Below are 12,942 nucleotides of genomic sequence, written 5' to 3'. Positions count from 1 at the left end.
TCTGACTTGTCCGGGGTGGGGCGGTGAGGAGGCAGTAATAGAACTGCCAACAGAGCTTTGTGCAGCCTACAAACTGATGCTACAATTCTAGGAATATGAACAGAACTTCTTCTGTAAGTACAAGGATTTTTTTGGAAGGATCTCCTCAATGGCTATCATAATATTGTTGAAATTAGTCTTTTCAAAAGTCTTTTCAAATTATTCTGGTTCCTTGTTTTACCCTTCTGGCATATCACGTCGCATTTCCTGCCTGAGAAAGTGGAAACAGCTCTTGTGCCATTGTTTCTACTGAGCCAGTTGTGATAAATTATGCAGGAGTAATGCACAATGAATTATTTATTCATTTTTCTGCCACTTGCTCAATGACAAGAACATCAGCCTCAACATGGCACATCTCTTTAAGTCACTATTGCAGTTTGGAACATGCAATCTGATACCATCATATATATTGAAAATCTTTTAAGAGGAAGGATGCAATAAACAGAAGTTATAATGCCGTAGTTTGACCATAAACTGTTTATAGTCATAGAATTCCCAACTGACCACAATAGAATTGATTTGAACTTTCACCAGTTGTGGAATTAAGACTTTGCATGATTCTCCAGAACAGCTTTCTTTGAATCCCATATGATTTAATCCAGTATACGCCTACTCATCATGAAGAACACAAGTAAATACTGTCACTACTATAAATGCTGGTTTTCTGTCTGTCAGTTTGGCAGGGATGATGAGATCGAATGAATTCCTTCATTGTTATTGCTTTTGAATTGGCCTGGATGCCTCAGTTATCCATACCCTTTCTGCAACAGAGTCACTCTTGGCGCATTCATCTTCTGTCCTCTTTGGATAGTTTTGTTATTTATTCATGGAATATGGCCTTGCAAGGCCGTCATTTTGTGCATGTCCCTTGATGGGACTGAGTCGCTGTTGGTGGGCTGCTTTCTTGAATTGCATCAGTTCCTATGGTAATTATACTCTCAGTGCTTTTAGTGAAGTAGTTCCACTGTTTTGACCCAGCGATAATGAAACATTGGTAATCGGTGTCTAAGTCAGGATGGCACGTGACTTAGAAGAGAGCTGATGAGATCATGATATTCCCATGCCTCTGCAGTCCATGTCCATGTACCCTGATCCTGTTCTGTATACATATAAACCCAGGGCTGTGAAAGATATTTGGTCTTTTTTGTTGAAATGTGTCCAAGCCATTGTGTAAACATTGTTTCTTGTCAAAGCCAAATTCATTTTTGATACTTTGCATCCTTGAACAGGAGGATGTCTCTCATTCAGTCAAAAGTCACACTTGTAATTTCATTGCAGGCTGTAAATTCAAGTCCAGCTCCAGACCTGAAAACAGTTTTTTGCCTGATGCCTCATTGCATTTAAGGGAGTGCTGCATCTTTCTAATGAGGTGTTAAAGCAAGACGCATCTCCTTACACGTGGACGTAAATTGAAGCAGAGCAAGGAAGAGCAGTGTGCTGGCCAGCAATTATCCATTAATCTACGCCATTGTAACATATTTATCTGGTCATTATTCCATCTCTGTTTGTGGAACCTTGTAGTGCTGAAATTGATTGCTGTATTTCCTACAATACAGCAATGACCATACCTCAAAATGTTCTTAATTGGTTGTAAAGTGATTGGAACGACCTGAGGTTCTTAAACTTATAAACAGGGGTCAAAAATAGGTCTTTGAGCCTACTCTGTCATTCAATAAGATCATAGATGATCTGATTTAAACTTCAACTCTGCATTCCTGCATACATCTGATAATCTTTCATCCACTTGGGAATTAAAAATTTATCTACCTCTGCCTTAAAAATATTTTAAGATTCTGCATCCATTGCATTTTGTGGAAGGGAAGTCCAAAGACTCTCAACCCAATTAAAGGAAAAAAAAATACCTGGTCTCTATTTTTAAACTATGACCCCTTGTTCTATAGATTTTCCCAAAAGAAAAAACATCCTTTCAACATCCACCCAGTCAAGTCCATTCGGGATCTTGGGTTTCAATTTAGTCACCTCTGATTGTTCTACCCTCCAAAAGACACAGGCCTAGCCTGTCTAGCCTTTCCTCAGAGGCCAATCCGCTTGTTATAGATATTAATCTAGTAAACCTTCTCTGAACTGCTTCCAATGCACTAATATTCTTTTGTAAGTATGATGACCAGTACTGACAACAGTAGAGTAATTCGGCATGGAAACAGACCCTTTGGTCCAATTAAACCACGCTTACCACCAGATGCAGTTTTGGCACAATAGTAGCAGAGTAGAGAGCTTCACCCGTTCTTTTCCTTTCTTTTCTTTTTTTTCTCTCATTTTAGCAGTCCTGGAGCAGCTTTCAGGGAAGTGCCCCCCCGCTCCCAGAGCGGAACAAGGAGTAGCGTGTCTCAGAGATACAAGGAAAAATGTATCCCAGAGCAATGCGAGGGGAAATGAGTCCTGAAGATCCATGAGAGGAAAAACTCTCATCCTTAAAATAGCATACTTTTTTTTCTGCCAAAATGGACAGGTTCACTTTCCCACATTTTATTCTGTTTGCCAGATCTTTGCCCACTCACCTAACCTATCTATATCCCCCTTCTGTCTTCTTCACAACCCGTGTTACAACATATTTTTCTGTCATCTGCAAATTTAGTTACTGTACCTTTGGTCACTTTATCCATTTATTTATATAAATTGTAAAAAGTTGAGGCTTTAGCATCAACCCTTAAGGCACATCACTTGTGACATCTTGCAAGCATAAAAAAAATGTATTCCTACTGTGTGGTTTCTGTTAGTCAGCCAATCTCCTGTCCATGCTGATATGTTACTCCCTACACCATGAGTTTTTATGTTCTGCAGAAACCTTACATGTGGCACCTTATCAAATGCCTTCTGGAAGTTTATGTACATCACATCCACTGGCTCCCCTTTATCTACAGCACAAGCACTTCAAAGAACTCCATTAAATTAGTTAAACATGATTTGCCTTTGACAAAGCCATGTTGGCTCTGAAACAAAACAGAAGTTGCTGGAAAAGTTCAACAGCATCTGTGAAGAGAAATCAGAGTTAATGTTTTTGGTCCAGTTACCCTCCTTTGCTCAGAGCTGTTCTGTCTGAATACCTTGAACTTACCAAGTACCTTGTTATTACATCTTTAACAATAGCTTCTAACATTGACAGATGTTAAGCTAAATCACCTGTAGTTTTGTGCTTTCTGCCTCCCTTTTTGAATAAAAGAGTTACATTCACTATTTTCCAATCTAAACGTTCTGGGAAACTAAAATCATTGCATCAGTTTTCTTACTAGCTTCTTTTTTAAGAATCCATCCACACTTGGTAGACTTGTCAACTCGCAGTTCTAGTAATATACTCAGTACTATTTCGCTGGTAATTGTAATTTTCCTGCATTTCTCCCTTCCTTCCAATTCCTGATTGACAGGATACTACAATGTAAAGGAGAGACTCAGGCATAATAGTAATGTCAGTGGACTAGTAATCCAGAGCCCCATACTAATGGGGACATGAGTTCGAATCCCACTATGGCAGAGGGCAAAATTTGAATTTAATAAGTATACGGAATAGAAGCCTAGCCTAATGGCGATCATGTGACCACTGGTAATTGTCATTAAAAATCCATCTGGGTCACTAATGTTCTTTAGGAAAGGAAATAGGCCATCTTTGCTTGGTCTGGCCTACATACCACTCCACACCCACAGCAATGTAGTTGATTCTGGACTCCCACTGAGGTGGCATGTCATTGAACATATGTAGTCCTTCAATCACAAAAGTAACTGATCTGTAGCTGCTTCTATTCTGTAAATATAGTTTTGGCTATCATATCTGATCTGTGAAGCTGAGGGCCTCCTACATTGCGTGTGTTTAGGAAGGTAGTACTAGGAGTACCTTGTTTAGTCCTTCAGTATGTTCTACCATCCAGTCAGATGATGGCCAATCTGTGACCCATCTTCACTCCCATGATCTTTGTGATATTTGTTAAGAAGAATACAAATTATTTATGAATATATTGAAAAGCTGAGGCTCCAATATAAATGACTAGAGCACGACTGGTCAGATCTTGCCAGTATCATTATCCCAACTTTCTATTTTCTACCCCCTAAGTAATGTCTAATCAAGCCAATTCATAGTCTAGACTGTACAATTCAAAATCCCCCTGTGATCTGCTACCCATTACCCTATCCTATTTATGGCTACATCTTAAAACCAACCCTACACCTATTATTTCCTTACTCGGTCTGCTTTTCCTTTCTCCTATGTAAAGATCTTTTCATTTTCTTGGTGGTACATCAAATCTTCCTCCTCCTCTCTTTGTTCCTCTCTTCAAAGCCTAACTTCTTGTTCTAAATTTCTTTGATATATCTTAAGGTTATAATAAGCCAGTGCATAAATGCAAGTTAGAAAGATTTATATGTGAAGTAACTGTTAATAAAGGAGTTCTAGGATTTTGGAAACTTGAAGGAACATTGTATTTCCAAGTCTGAAGGGTGTGAGAATTGGAGAGGATCTTGCAGAGAGTGATGTTTCCATGTGCCTGCTGCCTTTGTTTTTTCTGTGTGGTAGAGATTGTCTGTCAAGGTAGCATTGCTGAAATGCCACAGTGCATCCTTTCCATTCATGAGTCACAACTTTCGGAAACGCCTACATTTCTTTTAGACTTTCAGCTTAAAGTCAAAATCCTAACAATTGTACTCTTGTTAAAATATTACCTGAAAGTGTTGAATAAAAAGTTGCCTTTAATGTGGTGAAGTTCTGTTCTTCTTCCCCGCTCTTTTTCCTGGCATTGATATGGCACGTGGTCTCGTGATCACGACAACTATTGACATTAACAGAAAGGTTTAGCCTAATGGAAGCATGTTGTCTATGGATGCAGACTCAGTTTAAATTGAGAAAGATATTAACAGTTGTATACTCACAAATAACAATAATGACAGACATAAAATTATATATTGCGGCACTGAATTGTTCCTAAATATATAATGCTGAATTCTCCACAACTTTTAAAATATACTAATTTGGGATATAATACTAATTATGAAGTAATGAAGTGCAAATTTATGTTTTTAAATTGTGCATTACATTTTAAATTTCCAGTCTGCTTAGTGCAATTTAAAGGCTTGAGTTGGTTAACACTGGCAGTGATGAATATGCTGCTCAAACAAAAAATTACATAAATGGGCTGCTGAAATATATACTGTTTTATTATGAGTATTGGCCACATGCTTTCTCTAATTTCAGATTGCTTCTAAATAAAGGTAGAACAGGCTGCACAGTATCTATAATGAACAATGACCTTAAGAGCAAACAGAAAGCATTAACTCAGCACAAAAATGGCGAGAATAGGCAGGTTAGCAAGCAGTGTACTTTAGCTGCAATGCTACATGGTGGATAATGAATGAGGAGGCTAAGATCAGTTTCTTTTATACAAAATGAAAGCAAACTCCACAAGTTTACTGAAAGCTCTGTCTAAAGCATTGCATAAGGTGTGGTCAATAGTAGAAAAGCAAGCAAGGTTGCAAAACTATTCTTGAATAAAAGGTTATCCTCATTCATAAGTTTCCAGAGAAATCAATGGGGAATAGTGACTGTTAAACTATGCGTCTTTGTAGATGGATTTCTTTTTAAACATTCAGCCCTTATTTTAAATTAAGCAGCTTATTTCTTGTTTTATCTACAGGAGAAAGAGAAGAAGTATATGCTACCATTGGACAATCTGAAAATTCGAGATGTGGAGAAAACTTTCATGTCCAGCAAATATGTCTTTGCACTTTATAATACAGAGCAGAGGTAAGAATGCTAGGAAATGGAGTTTACATATTTTGTGGTTAGAATCAGGGGCTGGATATTACATGCCACAACTGTTATGTTTTAGCTGTGGCAGAGGGTGGGGGTTGGGGGGGCGGTTGTTGCTGTTTGAACAAAGGCAAGAAGAAAGGGGTCTCCTTTTTCAGTGGGGGTTGGGGGAGATGCCCTCCATGCATTGCGCTTATTTCCAGTCCGTGGACTCGCCACTGACTTCCCTTCCAGGCCCCCTGAAATCTTCTGCCCCAGGCCTTTATATTTTCAGGAGTAGATTACACTGCTGAAGTGCATGCGCTTATTTTACGAAAGCTATTTTGTCTCTTTATTGCACAAAATGTGTTTGCTTGGAGAAATCATCTAAAATAATGTCAAGCTGGGAGAAAAAATCCTTTTTAATTCATTAAATAAATCAAACAGAAGGAAATTATAGATATATTGTTATTTATGTGCCATTTCATTTTAAAAAAGTCAGGTTTCCATTACACAATGAAAACTATGAAATGGCCCCCTCACCCACCTAGACTAACCTGGTGTAATAACTTAAGAAACATTAACAGTCCAGCACATTGTTTAGTCTTCCGCAGTTGGGTAGCTCCAAAGCTGCTCTGTGGTACTGTGAAGTTATAGCCAGACTCTTTGTAACATAGCTGCTTTCTGCATAACTGACAACAGCAGAAAATTCCAATATAGTGGGATACTCATTTTAAAAAAAAGCAGGTAAGTCTCAGCAAGCATAAGCATTCTTATGTAAGAAAAGGCTTATTGTTTGCCAGCTCCTAATTGATCCAGCAGTGTGTAAAGCTGTGTGTCCGATTCTCCTCAATAATAAAGTCAATTTTCACACAAGTTGATGTAGTCTTAACTTTATATTAATTTCTTGTTTTAAAGCAACATCTCTGTCTTACAGTATTAGAGCGATATATTATGCTGATGTGACCTTATAAAATAACATATTACTTGACCACCATTGAGTAGCACAACAGGAACTTAATTAGTGCAGTCCCCACAGCTTATGTGTTGGTGTTAACACGATTTGGCTGTTACACATTGGGCAGTAAAACCAGAAATTTAATGTAACCAACATATTTTTAAAAAAGGCTTGATACAAAATGCCTGAAGTTTTCACTTAACAACTGCCTCCTATAATATCGATAGATACCATGGGGATGGTAGAGTTGAGTTGCTGATTGTAGTTGCTTGAAAACCTGATGTTTCCTGAAAGAGTTAGTATGCTGCTAAATATGTTTGGTAGGTTCTGATATAATTGACTTCTATGGTACTGCTTGGCTATTTAGCTGATAAAGATGACTGTATGTGGTAAGTGTAGATACTGAGACCAGGCCAAATCCCCAGCATCAAGACACGGGCCACCTTTGATTGGCTACACAAGGCTGAGCATGTCGTCTGCATGACCGATACGAGACTCCCCAAGCAGGTGTTCTACTCCCAGCTCCAAAATGACAGGTGAGCCCCAGGTGGATAGAGGAAACTCAGTAATACCCTCAAGGCCTCACTGGCGAAGTGCGGTATTCCCACAGACACCTGGAAATCGCTAGCCCAAGACCGTCCAAAGTGAAGGGGGACCATCCGCGAAGGCATCAAGCACCTCAAGACTTGCTGTCAAGAAAAAAGTGGAAGCCAAGCAAAAACAGCTTAAGGAATATGCTGCCGCACCAACGCTCCACTCACCCCTTCCCATGACCACCACCTGCCCCAAGTGTAACAGATCCTGCAGAAGCCACATTTGTCTGTACAGGTGGCTACAGACTCACTATGAGAGTGGATGAGAGTAATCCTCATTTTCGAGGGACCGCTAATGATGATGATGGAAACTGAGAGTGATAGTGATTGCATTAATGTTAAAGAAATGGTAAGTTAGTGTGGCATTTTCTTTTATATTTCCTGTGTCAAATTTTGGACATTGTGCTCAAGAATCAAGCTATGTCAACTCCGATTTCTTGCATTAGGCTGTCTTCAGTTTGATCTTCTGAAAAAAGCAGCGAATCATCAATTGCAGAAATAACAATAGTAGATTAGTCAACCAATCGAAGCATTAATTCATGTTTCTAGAGTTTTGCTACCAAATCAGAGTTAGTGACTGTTAGGGCTATTAAACATCTAACAAAAGAGAAACACCAGAGATCTGAACAAATGCCAGGGATTCCTGGCACAGGCAGTTCCCTGGTAGCCTTTGATTTCTGTGCAGGGTCTTGGGCATGGTCAGTTGTTCAGTCAGAGTGCCCTTGATCAACCTATTTGGCTCCACAGTGGTCACTCCGGTCGGCTAACACTCAGTTGGCTAATACTGTCATGGAGATTTGCAGGCATCACCCAAGGCTATTGGCGATCCTTATCCGGGGCTGCTTGGTTAGGTTGCTCATGGGGATGGACCACAGTCAGTCCATAGCCTCTGACCATGAAATACAAGGTGAGTGGATTGTGGGGATAAACTGCAACAAGGACACTGGAGAAGCTATGTGTAAGGATTGGGGCTACAGGCTGGGAGGGGTTTGGGGAAATAATGATTGTAAAGAGGGTACATTTATATGTAAGGGGACAGTTACAGTAAAGAATGGATGGGAAAGGGGTCAAGTGAAAGTGGTGGAGGTGATGTTTTCCTGGTCAGCAACATTCTGACTTCCAGGGAGAGAGAGTGCAAGACCACACCTGCCATGGTCAACTCAGAGGCTAGGATCTGGGGAGGAGAGGTGGGCTGGTACAGACACATAGTTAGGTTAGATGTGAACCCCTTCACTTAAGAAAGAGACATCTTCAAGCAAGCCAGGCCTGAAATAATTTTAGAGACTGAGATTACGCTTGCTTATGTCTTTAAGTACCATTGATTTTGGTCTACATTTAACCTTTGTTTCAATATTTCAGCTAATAACTTTATAATTATTTACTTTAAATAACTTTAAGTGAGAGCTGTGCAATAAACTAACATTCACATTTCTGAATACTTGGAAGTGCATGGTAAAATAGGGCAAATTCAACATGTCTTCTTCAAGAGGGAGGTTAGGATTCTTAGAGGAGGTAACAAACAGTTAGACCAAGGACAGCCAATGTTTGTTATCTATCTTGACTTCCAGAAGACCTTTGATAAGGTACCACACAGGAGGCTGCTGAGAAAAATGCTGTTAGAGGCAAGATACTATCATGGATAGAGAATTGGCTGTTTTGCAGAATGCAGAGAGTGCGGATAAAAGGGCCCTTCTCAGGATGGAAGCCAGTAACTAGTGGTGCTCCACATGAGTCAGTGATGGGACCACAGCTTTTCACTTTGTACATTAATGATCTAAATGAAGGAACTGAGGGCATTCAGGCTAAGTTTGTAGATGATACAATGATTGGTGGAGGGGCAGGTAGTATTGAGGAGGCGAGGAGGCTGCAGAAAGATTTAGACAGGTTAGGAGAGTGGGCAAAGAAGTGGCAGATGAAATACAATGTGGGAAAGTGTGAGGTCATGGACTTTGGTGGGAAGAATAGAGGCATGGAATATTTTCTAAATGGGGAGAAAATTCAGAAATCTGTAGTGCAAAGGGACTTGGGATTTCTAGTCCAGGTTTCTCTTAAGGTAAACTTGAAGATTGAGTTGATAGTTAGGAAGGCAAGTATAATGTTGTCATTCATCTGGAGATGAATATAAAAGCAGGGATGTACATCTGAGGCTTTATAAGGCCCTGGTCAGATCACATTTAGCGTATTGTGAGCAATTTTGGGCCCCATACCTCAGGAAGTATGTCTGGTCCTGGAGTGGGTCCAGAGGAGGATCATGCAAATAATCCCAAGAATGAAAGGCCTAACATTGAGGAATGTTTGAGGATTCTGGGACTATATTCAATGAAATTTAGAAGGTTGAGAGGGGATTTGATTGAAACTTACGGAATACTGAACGGCTTGGACAGAGTGGACACTGGGGAGATGTTTCCATTGCTAGAAGAGACTAGGACCCGAGGGCACAGCCTTAGAGTAAAAGGAAAACCCTTTAGAGTGGAAATAGGAGAAATGTCTTTAGCCAGACAGTGGTGAATCTGTGGAATTCATTCCACAGAATGCTGTGGAGGCCAGGTCATTGAGTATATTAAAACAGTGATAGATAAATTCTTGATTGTCAAGGGGATCAAAGGTTACGGGGAGAAAGCAGGAGAATGGGGTTAAAAAACCTGTCAGCCATCATCGAATGGCAGATCAAATTTGGGCCAAATGCCCTAATGTCTGCTGCTATGTCTTATGGTCTTCTGTATCTGTTAAAGCATTAAGCTGTGCTGCTAGTTATTTTAAAATTGTAACACTCAAACTAAAACAGGGCTATAAATGAACTGTACAAATTTCGAGCACATCAACCACTTCTGAGGATAACTCTGTGGTTGTGACATAATTGGAAGTAAACAAGGGCAATTCTCCCAACTCCCTGCCCCACCCAGCTCTCAGCAAGACCAGAAAACCTTAGGAGAAGGGTGTGTGGTCAGCTGCTGAACAGTACTGAGTGCAGAAGATTGGAGGGATCATGCAACACTGAGAAAGAACATAGAATCTGACAAATTTGCGTAGTATTTATAGCATAGAAGCAGCCCATCTTACTTTTTGTCCTTTATTCTTTAATGTGTCATTGGCAAGGTCAGCATTGTTGCCTATTCCTAACTGCCTTTGAACTAATTAATTACTAGAGGGTAGTTAAGAATCAACCACATTGCTGTATGTCTGAAGTCATATAAAGCCCAAGCCAGATAAGGATGGCAGATTTGCATCCTTAGAGGATATTAATGATCCAGATGGATTTTTTATAACAATCGATGATCACCATTACTGAGGCTGACATTCAAGTTTAGAATTATTTCAATTCAGTGCCATGGGGGCTTTTGAAGTCATACTTCCAGAGTATTAGCCTGTGTTATGATCTGAGCTGATGGTAACACTGGACAAGTCAGATCATAGATTTAAACATGGTTTGATAGATCATAAGTTTTAGTTTTGCAGTTTCATTACCATGATGGGCAGTCACTGTACATACTCGTGTGAGTTTGCAAACGTTCCTTTAACAAAAAAAAACAAATTTATTTCTCTCACATGGCAGCTTAGCAATGTCTTAAAATAAACAGTAGGTTCAATCCTTTTCCTAGCAATATGTTTTACAGTTACTCAATCCCAATGAAGTATCACTTCCAACTTAACTCTAATTTCTTACCCAATCAACTCTTCTTTGTCCTTGAAGCAGTTTAATACTATTTAGGTCTGACAGCATGGGAGAGATGGGAGGAAAAGAAATAGAATTAGGACTCACAATTGGAATGGTGGGGTGATGGGAGAAGAGGGTCCAGTTTTAACACAATATTAAGTAATAAGATAAATAAAAACTAGCTGAATGTGTTCTGTCGTGGTGTTGAAGAAGACCGTGGCTTTAGTATACGTGTTAGAACTGTGGGTATGGGAGAGGGAAGAGAGATTGAAAAAGGTGTTTGGTAGGAGTGTGACAAGTTCACTGGGAATAGTTATTACAATAAAATGTACCACTGATCCACAAATTGTATAAAATTCCAATGAGATCACCAAAATGACCAATTTGCCTGTCTGACTGGAACTTAGGACGAAAGCAATTCACACCAGGTTTCTTCAGAATAGTGGAGAATGACTATTTATTTTAACAAGAACAGGAAAAGGACTTTTAATTCGTGCAACCTAGAGTCATAAAGATTTATAGCACAGAAACAGATCCTTCGATCCAACTCGTCCATGCCGACCAGGTATCTTAACTTATTCTAGTCCCATTTGCCAGCACTTAGCCTGTATCCCTCTAAACTTTTCCTATTCATATGCCTTTTCCTATCCAGATGCCTTTTAAATGTTGTAATTGTACCAGCTTCCACCGCTTCCTCAGGCAGCTTCTGCCGTACATGCACCACCCTTTGCGTGAAAAGTTCCCCCTTAGGTCCCTTTTAAATTTTTCCCCTCTCACCCTAAACCTATGTTCGCTAGTTCTGACTCCCTCACTTCAGGGAAACTGCCTTGACTGTTTAACCTGTCCATGCCCCTCATGATTTTATAAACCTCTATAAGGTCACCCCTCAGCCTCCGACGCTCCAGGGAAAACAGCCCCAGCCTGTTCAGCCTCTCCCTATAGCTCAAAACCTCCAACCCTGGCAACATTGTAGTAAATCTTTTCTGAACCCTTTAAAAGTTAGACAACATCCTTCCAATAGGAAGGAGACCAGAATTTGCTCATAACATTCCAAAAGTGGCCAAACCGATGTTCTGCACAGCCACAACATGACCTCCCAACTCATATACTCAGTCGTCTGTCCAATAAAGAAAAGCATACCAAACACCACCTTCACTATCCTGTCGACCTGCGATCTACTTTCAAGGAGTTTAAGTCAAACAAACAGTTCAACACTTATACTATGGATGGAGAAAAAATATAGACAGAATGAACAAATTTGCAAAGATCAAAAATGCAGACCAGAAGATGGAAAATTATTTTTGTCCAAGTCCTTTTGATTTTGCAATGGTGATCTGCTATGGTCTGCAAGATGATAGCCGTTCATTGATTCTACAGTTGATCAGGTGCACTTAGGTCTTTTCTTGTATGAATTTCTTATACTAAAAATTCTTGTTTTTTTCGTATTTTCCCAGAGGGTGCAACGGATGCTTTCTGTCTATCGGATGTCAATGTTTTTTATTTCACTTTGCAGCTCTTGGTATTTACATCCTTTTAACATTCTGCAGCTCAGCCAATCATATGAATGTTGTCAGGCACAATTTTCTAACTCAGAGGATTCTTTGTACCATTCACTCTTATATTCTTCCTCTTGCTGCTTCCATTTGGAGTGTCAGAGGCTGAGGGGTGAACTTATTGTGGTTTATAAAATTATGAAGGGCCTGGATAGGGTGGATAGACAAGGTCTTTCCCCTAGGGTGGGGAAGTTCAAAACATAAGGGCATAGGATTAAGTTGAGAGGGGAAAGAATCAATAGGAAACCAGACGAGTTTGTCCGAGAAAAGGGGGATAATAGTACATGCTGTATGGCTGAGTATGATCGATAGAATGGGAGGAATCTTGTGTAGAGTATAAATAGAAAGAACTATTTGATATGGCCTGTTTCTGAGTGCTGTACGTTCTGTATAATTTGGTAAAATTTGTACAT

At 39.8% G+C, this 12,942-nt stretch overlaps 1 protein-coding gene across 7 annotated transcripts in view; it reads left to right on the top strand.

The window, feature by feature from the left end:
- The window catches only part of dnm3a (dynamin 3a), a 203,744-nt gene that overhangs the window by 136,364 nt on the left and 54,438 nt on the right, over positions 1-12,942 (top strand). For all 7 annotated transcript variants that reach the window (XM_072573547.1, XM_072573548.1, XM_072573545.1 and 4 more), the window contains one exon: positions 5,676-5,785. In XM_072573547.1, coding sequence (XP_072429648.1) covers positions 5,676-5,785 — 110 coding nt within the window. The remainder of the gene's footprint in view (positions 1-5,675; positions 5,786-12,942) is intronic.

Source organism: Chiloscyllium punctatum, chromosome 7 (assembly GCF_047496795.1).
Source record: "Chiloscyllium punctatum isolate Juve2018m chromosome 7, sChiPun1.3, whole genome shotgun sequence".
Taxonomy (NCBI): domain Eukaryota; kingdom Metazoa; phylum Chordata; class Chondrichthyes; order Orectolobiformes; family Hemiscylliidae; genus Chiloscyllium; species Chiloscyllium punctatum.
The sequence above is the reverse complement of the archived record's forward strand: the minus strand, read 5'-3'. Positions and strand labels throughout refer to the sequence as shown.